Raw genomic sequence first — 17,510 nt, 5'->3', positions numbered from 1 at the left:
GTTCCGTCAAGTTCCGTCAAGTTCCGTCAAGTTCCGTCGAGTTCCGTACGGATACGGAACTCAATTTGTTCCGCGGACCTCCGTCTCCGCACGGAACCTGCACGGATTCCGCACGGACGCGGAACTCCGCGGAACAGAGGGAGCTATGACATTTACATCGCATGTTAATAATATATTAGTATGACAATACCGGTATTAACTGGTATTAACTAGTAAGTAATAGCGATATTAACAGGCGATGTTAATAACGTATCAGTTGTTAATACCGCCTAGTTAATAACATAGTATTAATAATTATTAATAATATATTATTAACTGTGCAGCTATATCTCCACCAGGTTCTTGGCAAAAATCCGTCCTCTTTCATGTTCGTTTCAAAATAGGACATGAATAAATTTGCTAGGAACGGTGCCAACGCATTTCCCATGCATGTGCCCTTTTTAATGATGTAAAATTTCCCGTTGAATTGGCAAACAATTTGGTCCATGCACAGTTTTGTTAATTTTAAAAATAAGTTACGTTTTTCTTCGCATGGTTTACGTTCATTCAGCCATTCTTCGAGTATTTGAAGGGTTTCCGGGATCAATATGCTGGGGAATAAGTTCTCCACGTCGAAAGACACAAGTTGCTCTTTTTTTAACAACTACTCATACACTTGATGTTGTTGTTTCGTCAACAGAATTCCGCAACACCTCAAATTTTCCTTTTTCCCAATTGCAAATACATGTATGTATTTTTAGTACCGAAATCGATGCCAACCGCAGGAGCTTTTTCAATGACTTCCTCAGTTCGCAGTTGTGAACTATGGCTCACTGTCATGACTTCCACGGATACGACTTTTATCCGTATCCGTGAGAGTCACGGATAAGATTTGTATCCATATCCGTGAAAGTGTGCTCACGAATACGGATGAGTTTTTCATCCGTATCCGCGAAAAAATTCAACTTATCCGTGAACAATAAAAATTTATCCGTGATACTAATCAGCTTTATATAGCGAGTTTATATTCTATATACATAGTAATTGACTAAATATGACTCAATAACGATTAATGCGCCGATCTGAAGCCTAATTGATACACGCAAACAGTAAAATAACCAAAATAAAGTATATTTAGTATACATAGTAGTATATTTATGAACATTAGCCTGGCCCAAAAAAAAAGTTGGCCACAAAAAAAAAGTGACGTCCAGTTTCGAAAAATATACCTCAAAAAAATAGGTTTTGTCCAAAAAAACGATATGGGTACCATATAAAATTCCGTGCCAAGTCCCATATGAAAATTTTCATGACAGCGATTTCGGAAGCCATTTTAGATCGCAACAATTCGACCGATTCCATTATTCTAGCCAAATTTCGGTAAAAACTGATGATGAGGTTTTGTTTGGCTCGTCAATATCTTCAACTTTTACCAAGACATTAGCCCTTGAAAAGGCCTTCTGGGCCAGTTACAGTGTAAAATGACCGAAAAAATGGCAATTTTTCGGCATTTTTTGCATTTTTCGCTCTACCCAGGTGTTAGACTTTTGTTCAGTTTTGCACTTGTGTCGTGTAGCCAAAACCAGCACAAAAATTTTGGTACTTGTCAGATTGCGATTTGGATGGAATTTGGCGACAATTGATTCACACATATAAGACAAATTTCAGGCCAAAATGAGCAAATCACGAATACGAGCTTCGGTTTGACAGGTAAAAGCAAATGATTTCTACCTTTTCTGCCTTCCAACATCTAGTATGGTTCTTTACGAACATTTTGGGTACTTACATGACCAAATCGAGTGATGTTTTCACATATTTCTGGCCTCATATTCGATTTCAACTCCCAAAAAATCGACTTATGACCAATAAATCCTTAAGTATAGGCTTTTCAGGGATGGTGTCTTGGCGCAAAGTTATTCTTTCTCGAAATATGGGGAGTCTACCCAGACAAAAACTATCAAAATCGACTTTTTAAGGTACCTCCCGAACAAAAGTTACGTTTTTCATGCATTTTTCTATGAAATTATCAATTTTTGTTCGGGAGGTACCCCAAAAATACACTTTTGGGATGAGTTTCTTAGTACAAAAATATTTTTTCGAGAAATATTGGGAATCTACTCACACAGAATTTCTTATGAATGATTTTTGGGGTACCCTCCGAACAAAAATTGATATTTTCATAGAAAAATGCATGAAAAACGTAACTTTTGTTTGGGAGGTACCTTAAAAAGTCAATTTTGAGAGTTTTTGTCTGGGTAGCCTCCCCATATTTTCGAGAAAAAATAACATTGCACCAAGACGCCATCCCAAAAAAGCCTATACTTAAGGACTTTTTGGTCAAAAGTCGATTTTTTGGGAGTTGAAATCGAATATGAGGCCAGAAATATGTGAAAACATCACTCGATTTGGTCATGTAAGTACCCAAAATGTTCGTAAGGGACCATACTAGATGTTCAAAGGCAGAAAAGGTAGAAATCATTTGCTTTTACCTGTCAAACCGAAGCTCGTATTCGTGATTTGCTCATTTTGGCCTGAAATTTGTCTTATATGTGTGAATCAATTGTCGCCAAATTTCATCCAAATCGCAATCTGACAAGTACCAAAATGTTTGTACAGGTTTTGGCTACACGACACAAGTCCAAAACTGAACAAAAGTCTACCACCTGGGTGGCCAGTAGAGCGAAAAATGCAAAAAATGCCGAAAAATTGCCATTTCTTCGGTCATTTTACACTGTAACTGGCCCAGAAGGCCTTTTCAAGGGCTAATGTCTTGGTAAAAGTTGTAGATATTGACGAGCTTAACAAAACCTCATCATCAGTTTCTACCGAAATTTGGCTAGAATAATGGAATCGGTCGAAATGTTGCGATCTAAAATGGCTTCCGAAATCGCTGTCATGAAAATTTTCATATGGGACTTGGCACGGAATTTTATATGGTACCCATATCGTTTTTTTGGACAAAACCTATTTTTTTTAGGTATATTTTTCGAAACTGGACGTCACTTTTTTTTTGTGGCCAACTTTTTTTTTTGGGCCAGGCTAATGAACATACATATAAATTCGTATAATTATGGAGAAAACATTTGTTCGTGAGACGTGAGATGTGAAATAATGTATGTTTCTTTTCTCGAATTATATTTCTGAAAGGAATGTATGTTTTCTATAGGATCTCTCTGCTTCAAAATAAAGTTTTCAGTTTTTGACGGTTCTCGCGGAAATGATAAGAGATACAACTTGGTCTCTTTAGCAATGTTTTGGTACTCCAGTCAAAAATATTGGCATGTTTTTTTCTTCACGATTTTTCACGGTTTTCGCGAAACTGATAAGATTTAAGAGATAACAAACCAAGTTGTTGTCCGAGAGGTGAATATTGATTTCTTGCCTTTTTGCTCGGATCTGTTTTATATGGATAGACAGTGTATCCGTCATCATTCAATAGACCCTCTCTGCTCACGAAAACTATTTTTCCGATCGTTTAGTGACTCTATTCAATAAATTAAAATGAATTAAAACGACCATCGTTGATTTGTTCGCCTCCTGAGCGAATCTGTTTTTAACGGCTTGACTACATATCCGTGAGAAAAAATGAAACGGTGAGAACGTGACGTTGTGATAGAAAGTATTTAGACGGCGTCAAATGCAAACAACAATGGAATGCTTTGTATACTGATACATGTATTTGGTTGGAACTCGGTTGACCAAAGGGCCCTCTAAAGAATCTATGGCCAGTTCGTGGTGTCCGTATGTTATACTTCAGTATGACGTTTGACAGAAACGAGAGTTTAATTGATTGTATTGTCATTAGCCTTAGATTATCTAGGTGGTGTTTGCGCTCAATATCAGTTATCAAATTCAAAATGAATAGGAGAGTTGAATGCAAATCGAAATTGGGCGCAGCATTAGATGCAAATCATTTGATGTGTTACACTTTAGATGAAATCATGGGAACTCCCTCTACGTTTGGTGGACCAATTATTTCGAAAAAGAATAATAAACTCGTGGGCATGACCATAATTGAAGTGGAAGCCAAGGGTAAGACGTAATGTATTGATCGTAGTGATCGTTTCCGTCAATTTCTTCAATGATTTCGACAATAACAAAAAATCATTTCTGTTCTACGTTAGAACGTCAGCTTTGAACTTAAAGCGCTTGCTCCTGAAGAAGCTAAATTTTTGGCCGATGTACAAGTCCCTGGAAGTAAGTCTGCATTTAAATATGTTTCAGTATCTATCCACTTTTTATATGCGCCATTACTGCTTGTAGTTGCGTTGCGGCCATAGATCATTGAGGCCAATGGCGATTTATTTGTGTTTTTATTACAGAGCTAGCTACCGTGTTCAAAGCTACCAAGCAGACAGACTTAGTCACTTGTAACGCATTCATTTTATCGCCAACGGAAATTGTGACCAATGCATATTGTGTGCACCAGAGAGTGAAATAAGAAATTTTCAGAAGATCCCAAAGTGCGATATTTTGTGTTTAGAAGATCCTAAATTCCGGTTGTCACTGAAAATCAAAGGAAAAAATGAAATTTTTGGCTATATTTTTGTTCTGTTTATTGAAAAATACTAAACTTTTAAAATTTTCTAATTATATCAGTTTGATTATCATCTTCTGTTTCTTCTTGCGCCGATTCAAATATGCCTTTGAAATATGGTGCTTGTGTTGATTTTCTATCAAAGACATTTGATACGTCTCTTCGATTTTTATCGTTCATCCATAATTTGATTGCCGGTCTTGCGTTCCATTTATCCAAACTCGGCATATTGAAATGAATGTACATCAATTTGTTTTGAGTTTCGGTCGTAATTTGATTGCGCAATGGTGTTTTGGTGAGATTGTTAGCACTTATTAATCTTTCAACGTCAGCTGAATGCGGTGCGGTATTAACACATAAATGCGTGCGAGTATTGTCACAATTTTTTTATAGCTGGTGTTTGATGATATCGCTTTTATTATTTCGCCAACGTCACCAGCAAACTTTACGTAAACATTTTGTTCGATCATTTCATTGAATTGCAATTGAACCCGTGAGCATAAAAACGACTTATTAAACAATCGCCGAACAAAACGATACAAAAAAAAACTACAGAACAAAGCGTACCACAGCGGTAATGTGTAGCACAGCGGAGTTTCGTTTTGAACGGTACCGTCCTGCTGTGTTACGTTTTTAACGTGTGTTTTGTTTGGTAGTTTTTTCTTGTATCGTTTTGTTCGGCGATTGTTTAATAAGTCGTTTTTATGCTCACGGGTTCAATTGTATTGACATCAAGTCTAAATCAGCGCTCAACAGCTCATGAATTTTACGCAAATCTGCTCCTTTATCGAATTTTACAAATGGTTCAACCGCTTTAACCAATGTTTCATCACTTTCAAATCGCTGACTGAGGCAATCAATAATTGAACCAATAATGCTATTGCGAGTAGTTTTGAAATCGATTTTGCTTGGCCTTCGTGATTCCTTTGAGCTCGTTAGTTCAAATCCTTTTAACATCAACTTGTCATCATCCTCTTCAATATCATTGTTTAACATTGAAAACTAATAACCTGCAGATTTTCAATTTTTGATAAAAAATTGAAGTATCCTTTGCATTCAGCCTCTTCATTTTAATCAAAGTAAGTCATTAACGCTCGCCAAGATCGCAGTAAATTATTCACAATAGCAAAAATGTATTCTGTCCATTATTCTGTAAACAGTTTGGGAATTACTGACACATGTAGCTCATTATCGGCTGCGATTTGTTTGAGTGCGTTTGTACCACAACCCCTGCACCACACTAACAAAACAAAGTAAAACACGAATTTGCGATGAGCGTATTCAGTGAAGTTCATTTCAATTCTTTACGTCGTTAGACGCACTCATGAACGCGACAAATTGAACGGATCAACAATGTTCCGTAATGAAAGAAACATTTTTTAATTATAAAATTAATGTTTATCACGTGCTAGGCTCTCACAAAAATCAATTTTGCACATTCGTGACATTTTTATTTTTTTTGTCTACTTTATTAACAAATATAAAAAAGATTCAATAATACATTGAACGATCTGTGTCACAACTTTTGACACTTGTCTCGTAGCGCTAGAAGTGAGCTGTGAGACGCTTAGATGCAGGACCTTCGGTTTGTACGTAGCCCAGATTCATGAAAGTATGGGGAAATTGAACTAATTTCATTAAGAACGCGCTCAATTATTTTATGTGCAGTGCAAACATCGCCCCCAACAAGCTCCATTCTATGAGCTGAACACCAAATCTTTGTGAACGATACAATTGAACCAATTTTGTGAATTTCATCTTCAAAAATTTTCCATAACCCTCCTTTTTCGCCTGAATTGACATTTGTCCTATCAGTGCAGATTGATGACACATGCTTCATTATGACCGTATACATTTCTTCGCCATGATTTTCAATAATTCCACGCTTTGTAGCTGCGAATAATCCATGTGCAACTCGCTTGGTTTGCTCTCCGATTCCAAGAAAAATCAATTCCACATTTCCTTCAGCAGTTATTATTTTCAACATAATGTAGATTTTGTCAATTTGGGTTCTGTCGACAGAACCATCGATGCGGATCGAAGAAGCAATCGAAGTTTTGAGTTTTTGCCGAAGATTTGGCATATCGGACTGTATAATCGTGCTTAATAGGGTTGTATAAGATCTGGATTTTACGTATTGTAAATTCAACGATGGTTTCACAGTTGGTGCATTAATATCATTGTAGTGAAAAGTACGCCCGGCTTCGGAAGCGACAAGTCTTGCCGGCCAACTACGCGCTGAACAGGTTAGTTACTTTGCATCGACGTAAATTTCAAACAGTAGCTTTGCCACATGTGAAGCTAATTTTTCATCTGATTTACTGATATGAAAATCTATGGATGCCTTTGAATCGCTTGGCTTGGGAATTAATCACTTTTTTGCCGATAACGACAGCCTTCTTTTGTTGCCAATGGTGCCATTTTATTGTTGTCGCCATTGATTTTGACGATATTTGCATAGATTTGATTATTTTTGCCGAATCCTGCTCGGAAATGTGAGTTCTGGCCATGTGTAGATTTTACCATATAAATCAATGTATAATTGCAGCCGCGCTGCGTCGTGCTCCGAGAATTTCATACAAACCTGCCATGTAGACGGTCGTAACACAGCCAAAAATCGAAAAAAAGTTTTAATTTTTTTTCAGATTCTAATAGAGTATTTTGTAGTTGGTATTATCGGCACATCGGAATTCGCGCTCCTTACCACTTAATTTTCACTCCGAAATCAAGTCACAACCAAAACCACCATTAAGATTAGTCATCATTCCAATGGACTTGGAAGTGTATCGTACATTTTTGCTTCAATTAAAGCGAAACACGATTTCTATATTCAATAGATATTTCGCGATTCACTTTCAAGCGAACGGAATTCATGTTGCACAACAAAAAAGTACCCTTAAAGTAAATTCTAGTCACTCTGAAATGAATTCATAACTTGAATATCAACGTACACACATAATATATACTGTGCACTCCAGCATCACATGCACCAAATTCCTTTGGTGTACACGCGCAGCGGTTTTTTCATTCCATCTGTATAAATACAAAAGTGATGTGTTCTTCGAAAATGGTTATTCGTTTATCATGCGACGTGTCCATCAAAAGTATATTGTTATTGAGCTTCATTTAGTGTCTGAATATGATTACACTATGCAACAACAAGAAACAACAACAGAGAAGGGAACTTATTTACAAAGTTTTTTGGGCCCACTTAATCCGAATCTGGCGTTAGTTTGTCCTGGCACGTCTAGTTTTCAAGATACGTTCATTGCGGTTTCCGTATCAGATTTGAATTAAGTGGGCCAAAAAAATCTTGGAAATGAGTCTCCTCTTTTTGGGGGAAATTTTTCTTTGAAATTTCTTGCATAGTGTTAGTAGACCTCAATTCGTAAATTCCATAACTGAAAATACCATAATTTTATAAAAAATTAATAATTCAATAACTGAATTATACGTTGCAGTGCGCGTGTCAGCTATTGGTAGATGAATGGTATAAAAGAGGCACCACCGCATAGGGAAGACCAAACAAATTCAAAGTATCTCTTCTCAAATTATCATTGTGCAACAGGTTAAAACTCTGTTTCGTTGGCAAATTAAAATGAATCTACTACGCGGTTTGTTTTTTGTGCTATTTATCGTTGAATTTTCGGTAAGTTTTTTCTATTCCTTTATCATTTTCATTTTTATCCAACAAAATGCGATGTTCCTGTAGAATTGAAAGTGAACAAGATATTTCTTTTTCTAGGAACTTCAAGGAAAACGTAAGACAAATTTTGTTCTCGTACACACTTTTTATGATTCCAAGAGATTTTTCATTTTAAAATTTCAACTCTTTTCTCTAATGAACAGATGGCTTTTTCTCGAAAGCTCTTCTCAAGGGCGAAGTAATTGAAAACATGTCAAAGGCAAAGTTTGTAGCTGGAATCTATGCGCCTGCAAGTAAGTCAGCTTTAGAATCATTTTTATTCTGTTTTTCGTGTGAATTTTCGATTCAAATATTCTATCAATTTTGTGTGTTAATTTTTGCTTGTACTGAGGCGAAACGATTTCATTACAGAATATTTGTATGAATTCAAAGACAAGTTAACTGATGCTGATAGAGAAACGGAGATTGTATGTACCGCATTTATTTTGTCAAAAACGGAAATTATCACGAATGCCCATTGTGTGGCTGGCGCTCCCTATGCCTATGTGGTAGCTGGTACGAAAGTTGCATCAGACAAAAATCAAAAAATCGAAATCAAAGTCGAAAAAGAGAACATTGCATGGCACCCTCATTATAGTCATTTAATTGTTGGTGCATTTGATATTGCCAAACTTACACTGAAAACGCCGTTAAAATTCAGCGATACCGTTGGCAGTATCAAACTCGTGGACAAGGATTACAAATTGAATAACTCATCAGAAGTGGTCACTGTCTATGGGTATGGCGTGTTGAACAACATCGAACCAATGATATTGAGGCGTTGCGATGCGAACTATATATCTGACGTCGAACGGGCCATCACATTTAACTCAGTTCAGACTTTGTACTTTACCACTGGCGAAGCTACGAACGATGGCAAAATTCTTACACCTGGCGATTCGGGTGGACCAATCGTTTCAAAAACAAGTGGCAAAATCGTGGGCATATCTGTGGGTACAAATAAAACAACAGGTGGTCGCGGAATGTTCCTCCCAATTGCATCATTCCTTGGTTTTATCCATGATCCAAAGGTATGTAATCTCAATACCCCAATATTCATTTCAATAACGCGAACAAAATGTATTTTTGCTTTTATTTCAGAGCGTGAAACCACTTCCACCTTCGCTTACGTCTAACGAAGCTAAATTTATAGCCAATATAGCGGTACCGGGAAGTAAGTGTGCATTCGAAATTTGAATTAAATCAATTTATTATGTGTTCATATTTTTTTTTCTTTCGATGGCAAAAGAGGAGATTTTTCATGTTTCATAAACCAATACTCATCCTGAGATATTTTTCTATTACAGAATTTCTTACCCTCACCAAGAAAGCATATGCCAATGCCGACGAAGATGATCAAATACAATTTAATGCAATCATTTTGTCGGAAACCGAGATTTTGACCTGTGCACATAATGTGCTCGGCGCCCCATATGTCTATGTAATAGTAAATAAACTATCAAGCAATGCGACAGAACTTAAAGTCACTGAAGACCAGATAGAAATTCATGAGAAATACTCATTGTCTGGATTCGCATTTGACGTTGCCAAGATTACACTTAAAGAACGGTTGGAGTTCAACGAGAACGTCGGCAGCATCGATTCGGTGGACAAAAATTACAAATTGAATGACCCGTCTGAAATAGTCTCTGTCTATGGTGATATGACATTGGATGGAACAGAGAGAACGAGACGTTATGATACAAAGTATTTAGATGGCGCCATTTGCAAACCGAAATTGAGCGCAGCATTTGATGCAAATCATTTGATGTGTTACACTTTAGATGAAAGCATGGGAACTCCCTTTACGTTTGGAGGACCAATGGTTTCGAAAAAGAATAACAAACTCGTGGGCATGACCATATTTCGTTTTCCTGATGAACCGGTTATTTTTCAACCGATTGCACCGTTGCTCGATTGGATCCGGAAGCCAAGATGCAATCAAAGAAGAAGAATATAGGCTTGAAAAAAGGGTTTCAGGCGCCAGAAAAAGCTGAATACCGTCTCTTTTTTTTGTTCCTGTCATTTGATGTTCAACAAAAGAACCGAATAAATTTGAAAATTTGAGAAAAATGCATTTTAGTTTTCATTCGTTAGTTTCATCTGCATGTAAGTGTGAGCGAGATAGCATGAGTTTTGGGCATCCCAGTGAATAGGTACTACGGAACTGGTGAAATGATGGCTCGGATTTATTCATAGCGTTTTGGAGGCGATGGACACATTATTTTTGCCCAATTCTGCTCGGAAATGCGAATTCTGACCATGTGTAGATTTTACCATATAAATCAATGTATAATTGCAGCCGCGCCGCGCAGTACTCCGAGAATTTCATACAAACCTGCCATGTAGACGGTCGTAACACAGCCAAAAATCGAAAAAAAATTTAAATTCATTTTTTTCAGATTCTAATAGAGTATTTTGTGTGCACCGTCGGTATTATCGGCACACCGGAATTCGCGCTCCTTACCACTTAATTTTCACTCCGAAATCAAGTCACAACCAAAACCACCATTAAGATTAACTTGGAAGTGTATCGTACATTTTTGCTTCAATTAAAGTGAAACAATATTTCTATAGTCAACAGATATTTCGCGATTCACTTTCAAGCGAACAGAACTTATGTTGCACCTTTAAAAATCAAGAATATTGTGTTACGGTTATCCATAAGTGGTTCAACTTTAGTCATTTTTATTCCCGACCACTCATGTGTATACATATATGACATAATAATTTTGTGCCCGCAGAGATTCAGAATTTTTTTTAATGGAAATGTGATGATAGAAAACTGAAATCAAACTGAACTACGACTTTTCGGATTTTTTCCCTATATTATTCATCAAACTCCTTTATTATATTCAAAATGTGAATTTCATGTGGCGATTTTGAAATGTTCAACGATTGTACAAAGATACACCAGAACATTTGTCGAAACTGCAGGGCCCTATTTTACAAACACTGAGACCATGAGAAATTCTCAAAAAAATAAAAAAAATTGTTCTTGAGAATTTTTCTTGAAACATATGTTCCGTATGCCTCTGCGTGTGAATATTTGAGACTTTCTCACAACTTTCTGATTATTTGAGAATTTCTCAAAAAGATATGATCTCTAGTCCGCCATGTTGTTTTTTGATTGAAAATATGAGAAAATCTCACAAAATCTTGAGGTAGCTAAATAGCTACCTCAAAAAATGATGAGAAATTCTCATTTTTTTTCTCTTTCGATTCATCATTAGAGGAATCGAAATTATTAGAAATATTTTTTTTATCAAATTGCTTGCCACTTTATTTCAAGTTTTATTTTTTTTGTAAAGAATATGTTGATATTTTGATTGTATTTGTTTTTTTTAATCCACATAATAAAAAAAAATGCTAAGAGATGAATTTTTGTCCGATTTGCTAAGAAAATCATTTTCGTTTCCGATTGCGTACAGGGGGCGAATCACTACTGAATTGACTGAAAGTACTGAAAACCACTGAATTTTTTTTTCTTGATACTGAAAAGTACTGAAAACCGGTTTTCAGTACTTCAGTGTCAGTTTATGCATTGAATTCGTCAAACTATGACACTTGACTTATATCATTAACGCCACACAGTTTAAAAATTGATATTGAGGTAGAATTTTGGAAAAAATTGAAAAAGATTTGTCTAAAAAAGTGCTAAACTATAAAAATACGACATTCAGTAGTTTGGAAATAAAAATACGCCGAAAAACATTTGTGCAAAAAATCCATTCTTGTTTTGTTTGGTTTTAGTCTTTGTGGTTTCGGATATGCACTAACATTTCATAGAGTTGATGATACACACATCAATGTCATAGAAATTTTCATTCGACGAAAATTGCCAGACATATATTTTCGACATAAATCACTCTTTTCTGATGTCAGCTTCTTTATTGTGTCTTTAGACTTTTCTAAATCAAATATAAGTGGACTTTATTTTTGATAAAATACGTTCAATTTCCATTTCAAATGCTAGAAAACAAACATTAACCCTTTGATGCACAATTTTTTGTTTTTGAATCATTTTGATATATGTTTTGTGCCACGATAAATAGAGAAAGACCTCATACTTAGATTTTTGGAAAATTGCGTATTTGTCGAGAAAATCGGAAAAGAGTCAAAAGTGTCAAATCACTATAACAGCTTGAAAAAATTAAATTTCATAAAACTAATGATGCAGAAAGTCAAATTGATGTGTTTTGGTCCTACGAGTCCTAATTTGACAATTGAAAAGAATGAACAAACCCACAAGATAAGAGGAGGAAAAATGTGAAATTCTGCTATAATTTCGCATTTTTTTTTACAGCAGTACATGAACAGAAAAAACTTTCCATTCAGCCAGCCGATTGTAGCCTGTAAAGTATCAAATGAAAGCTAGTTCATTTCCCTACATTTGTGTCCAAACAAGAATGTAAAAATATTCAGTGGTTTCATAGCTATAGCGTCTGGCGTATCTGGTTACTTTAGGAACTGAAATGTGATAAAGGGTTAAACACAAGTGTCAAGAAATTTTGACAATACTGAATTGCAATAAAAGCCATATATTTACTAGGTACTGAAAAAACTGAACCACTACTGAAAATCGATCGCAGGTACTGAAAAGTACTGAAAACCGGTTTTCAGTAGTAATTCGCCCCTTGATTGCGTAACGCTGCACATCGCATGTTGATTAATTTCGGAAGAGTTTCAAATCGATTGCGAATATTACCCACTCTTTCGGTAATGATTTCTTCAACAAATTTGTACTTGGCGTCATCAAGTCTTGCATATGCGGTTTTTGTCAAATTTCTGTCAGAGCTCGTTGAACGGCGTAATGTTTCTTCACCAAAAACATTCTCAATTAATCGGCAAACCAGTCGTGTTCCTTACACCTTTGTAGCACATGAATGTTCATATTTCGCAGAATTTGCACATCATTCCGGCAAATTTTGATTGTTCCATTCAAATAGTCACCTCTCACCTGAAAAATTCAAAAACAAAAAGTAGAATGGCATCTTTATATTGATAAAATACTTCGGTGAAAAAGTTTCTTTGTTACAAGAAATAACAATTACTAACATTTGTTGTGAATGTGTAATTTCTTGCGAACTGGGGATCGTTTTGCTGCACTTCGTGTGTAATAGAAGGGATTGTTGATGAACTCATGTCGCTATCACTGGACTCGACGAATGCTGCTCCAGCGCGTTCTTCGAGCATTTGGATCAGTTTTGCGTTCCTTTCTGCTTCCGCTTCCAGTTTAACAACTTTTTCCATCAATTCGCTCACATTCGATAAAATTGGCCGTTTTCCTGGCCATTTCAATGAGAAAGAAAAAAGTGCTAGTTTATGGTCGAACCAAAATGTACAATTTTTATGAAATTATTTCGATCATGAAAATTGTCGTTCAAACAAAAACACATCTTACGTCGATTGAATGGGTTTGACCATGGAAGAGGATGAGGTTTTGTCTGTCGGCGGCAGACTGGGTTGATTCCAACCGAAGTATGTGGTAAGGCAAACGTGTAGCTCGGAGCTGCAAAGCTTCTGTTGAATTTAAAAAGAAAGAGAACACATTTTATTCTCAAATTCGTATTGAATAAAATCCTAAGCATCCGAGATAGAACCAATAAAGGCAAAAAATCAAAATCACTTTAAATTTACCTGGGCTGTGATCCAAATTGTGTTGAATGTCCAGCCGGATTCACGCACTCGTTGGATTGTGCCGTTAGTCTATCGGAACGGTATCCACCGATCACATTACCATGTGGCATAACCGAATGTTTGCTTGGAATATCATTCTCTTTATCGGATGTTTCAATTTCAACCGATTCAAATATCAACGGGAAACTTTCTCGTTGATTTGAAATGTAATTCACAACACTATATGGGCGGAATGTGCCCACAAACTTGAAACAATCTTCCTTTGTTTCTAATATAAAAAATGATGAGTCAAAAAAAATAGGGTTATGTTGTCGAATTGAATCCACTGATCAATCTGTAGAAAAAAAAGAAAAAAAATTACTACTCACCAAATGATTTCAGATAGATTGCATTGTAGCAAGCATCAGTGTTTGTTAAGAAAAATCGTGTTGGCAAACTAAAATTGGCTGGTTTGCTTTCATCTAAACTCAGAAATAGTTTTGTGAGTCTGTTCTGAGCACTTTGCTGAAGCCACTTATGTGGAATCACCACTTTTTTACGATGCGCCTGTAATATTACTGCTGCATACATTTTGACTGCTGGATTATGACTGAACCAAATTACCATATATCGTCAACTTATTCGAACCAATTTCAACTTGTTCCAAATATTCCGTATAACAAATGTCAAATGTCAAATCTATTAGTGAGACGTAAAAGAACGCAAGTTTGTCCAACTTCGTAGCAATAAAGAGAAGTATGTTTCATTGCAACTAAAAATGGTTAAAAGAATGTATGTTCATTTTTGGTGGGTCCTCGCGGTTTTTCACGGTTTCCGCGGAACTGATAAGAGATAACAACATGGTGTCTTGGGCAAAGTTGTAGTACTTGAGGTCTCCTATAACATTGCTGAAGACAGTTATCTCTTATCTCTTATCAGTTCCGCGAAAAGCGCGAAAAATTATAAGAAAAAAAAAGTTCCATATAAAATTTGCTTTTTCATGAGCGCAATTTGCGCGCAACTGATAAGAGATACGAGTTACCTGCCTTCAGCAATACTATAGGAGACCTCGAGTACTACAACTTATCCCTTATCAGTTGCGCGAAAACCGTGAAGACCGCGGGGGCTAGACGGTACTACAACATACTTTCTTTTAACGCAGATAGAATCAACAGAAAACATACTTTCCTTTTCAAAAATATAAATCGAGAAAAAAACATACGTTCTTTTACGTCTCACGAATAGAAATGTACTAAATGAAAGTAAGTAAATGAAATCAAATGTCAACTGGTTCATTTGACAAACGAATGATTGAGTACTATTTGAATGTATTTTTCTAAGTATGAATGTTTTGCATTTCATTATCAACGAAAAAGAACATAGAGTACACAATTTATCGAAATTTATTTAGTTCCGTATTTTTTAGTTGATTTTTGTCCAATCTGTTTTCTTGGGTGTTTTTTTCTTGATGGGGTTTCAAAATAATTTGCCATGGCCAAATCCACGGTCAAATCCCATTTCCCAAAAGGTTGCCTTCAAATTCGGCTCTTTTTCCATTTGTGGCTCAAAGTAATCATCGTCACAGTCGGGTTCCAATGTCGTTGTGTGTGTGCATTGAGGAGTGCATAGCCTATAATCAAAAATATAGAAAGATTCAAACCAAAAACTCATTTCCTATTTACATGAAGTATACGTATATTGACTCGTCGTTGTCTTCTTTTTCCTCCAAACGTCTGTATCCAACTGAAACGGTCGGCCGTATACCTGTTAATTCCGCTGTCCGCTGCCTATAATAAAACGTTGAAATGAAATGATAAAAACGATAAATGAAATGGGTTGAATAAAGCAATCGTACTATTTCAATACGTACGCCACACGTTGTAGCCAATTGTCCACAGCAGCTTGTTCGGTGCTTGTTGTCGGTTCCGAGATGAGCAGATCGTCGTAAGTGTAGTCCGGAGCTGATTCCTTCAGTCGATTGTATCCCACCTCAGTGTCTGGCCACAGTGTTGTCGGGCGTGTGCAAGAAGGTTGCCAGTGACTGAAATACAAAATAACTAAAAAACTTGAAAAAGATATGATTTACATGATTATTTTTCATACGCACATCATACGTTCCAGAAGTCCACTCACGTCAGGTTGTTTGTTGTTTGTTGTTGGTACAGGATTTGAATCCCCATAAAATGTTGATTCGTAAACTGAACGTTCGTGATCGGAAGCACGATTTTGCATTTTTTTTTTTTGGTCTGAAAACTGTGTTAAGTTGCAGATATCGACGTTTATGTCCAAGGTGTGAATAAATGGGGCAACATTGTTGACAGCGCCACGCCAAAGCGGTTGCCCGGCCAACTACAGTCAGTTGTAACGCAAAGTGGCACAAGCATGTCCCATTTTCTGCATACACTCGTTGCGTTCATACGCATGTGTATGCGAAAAATGGTACAAGCTTGTACCACTTTGCGTTGCGATTGACGTATGCTTCTGATTGAAAAATAACCAGATTAAAGTTAACTAAAACCAAATGAAAAGTAGATCCAAAAAAATTAGAAAACATATTTCCTGAAAGAGTACCTTTTCATATTTGGCAAAATTAAAAAAAAAATCATAGAGTTGGTTTCGCTGCAATAAGACTTTGAAATGGATTGTTCACAATTAATTCTACTTTCATTCTGACTAAACAACAAAGTCTTGTTGCAGCAAAACAAAGACTATGATTTCTCTAAAACTTGGTTGAATATAAGTAGAAATTATACTTTATTAAAAAATATATCTCTCAAATTATTTGGAATTAATTTTCATTTGGTTTTAGTTCATTTTAATTGGGTTTTATTTTCGAACACAAGCATACGTCAATGCGTTGCAGTAGTAACCAAGTGACAACCAACGTGAAGTTGGCTGCGTTGCCCGGTATGCATTATGTTCACCCTTTGTTTATGTCAGATATGCATGTTTTAGGCGGTTTACTACTTGTTTATATTATAGGGAAATCACTAACGCGCATCAGCGCCAAAACAATAATTATGTTTATATTCGCTTGAATTGAGAGAAAAAAACGTGTTTAAGTGAGAAAAAACACTCATCCGTGCATGAACCAATTCAAATAAAAAACAAACAAATATGCAATAAACTAAGTCCATATTATCAAATGCTCACATATATAGAACATGATGACCTCTAGTGTAAAGCGGTGGCAGTTTATTCCACTTCCAATCAAACTGTCACCGCTATGACCGCTTCGCTCCAGAGGTCGTCATGTCCTATATGCGAGCTTTGCTTTTCTTAATTTAAGTGAATATAAACACAACGGTTGTTTTGACGCTGGTGCGTGTGAAACAAAACACACTCTGGTGCTAATTTTCAGCATATCAAATATCCCAATGCACTTGAATCGATTTTCGAACGTATTTGCTAACTCAACGTTTCATTTTCTTAACTCTAACGTCTACACCGCTCTAAGAACCGGTTCAATGAGCTGCTTCTATGGTTCCGCGCACTGAACGGTGATGTGGGCGTAAGTGGCGGCGGCGGCGGCAATTCCAGTGGATAATGAATGATGGGCGTTTCACCTAATAAATATTACCAAAGAGATTTTTCTTTTAATTAGAGGCACTCTGTTTATCACAGTAAGGGTGCGGTCACACTAGGAAACATTTTACTGGAAACATGGAAACAAATTTTCGCAAATGTATG

General features: G+C 36.3%; 1 protein-coding gene across 1 annotated transcript; it reads left to right on the top strand.

The window, feature by feature from the left end:
- The first annotated feature begins 8,090 nt into the window (after positions 1 to 8,090).
- LOC129571861 (uncharacterized) lies at positions 8,091 to 10,192 on the top strand. Its single transcript, XM_055451730.1, has 6 exons — positions 8,091 to 8,165; positions 8,262 to 8,277; positions 8,366 to 8,455; positions 8,574 to 9,232; positions 9,303 to 9,375; positions 9,509 to 10,192. Exons 1-6 carry the CDS (start codon positions 8,115 to 8,117, stop codon positions 10,159 to 10,161), a joined length of 1,542 nt encoding a protein of 513 aa, XP_055307705.1. The 5' UTR covers positions 8,091 to 8,114; the 3' UTR covers positions 10,162 to 10,192.
- Positions 10,193 to 17,510: the final 7,318 nt, after the last annotated feature.

Source organism: Sitodiplosis mosellana, unplaced genomic scaffold (assembly GCF_009176505.1).
Source record: "Sitodiplosis mosellana isolate CC-2019 unplaced genomic scaffold, AAFC_SMos_1.0 Smas_scaffold_3561, whole genome shotgun sequence".
NCBI lineage: Eukaryota > Metazoa > Arthropoda > Insecta > Diptera > Cecidomyiidae > Sitodiplosis > Sitodiplosis mosellana.
This window is presented reverse-complemented; position numbering and strand designations above follow the sequence as displayed.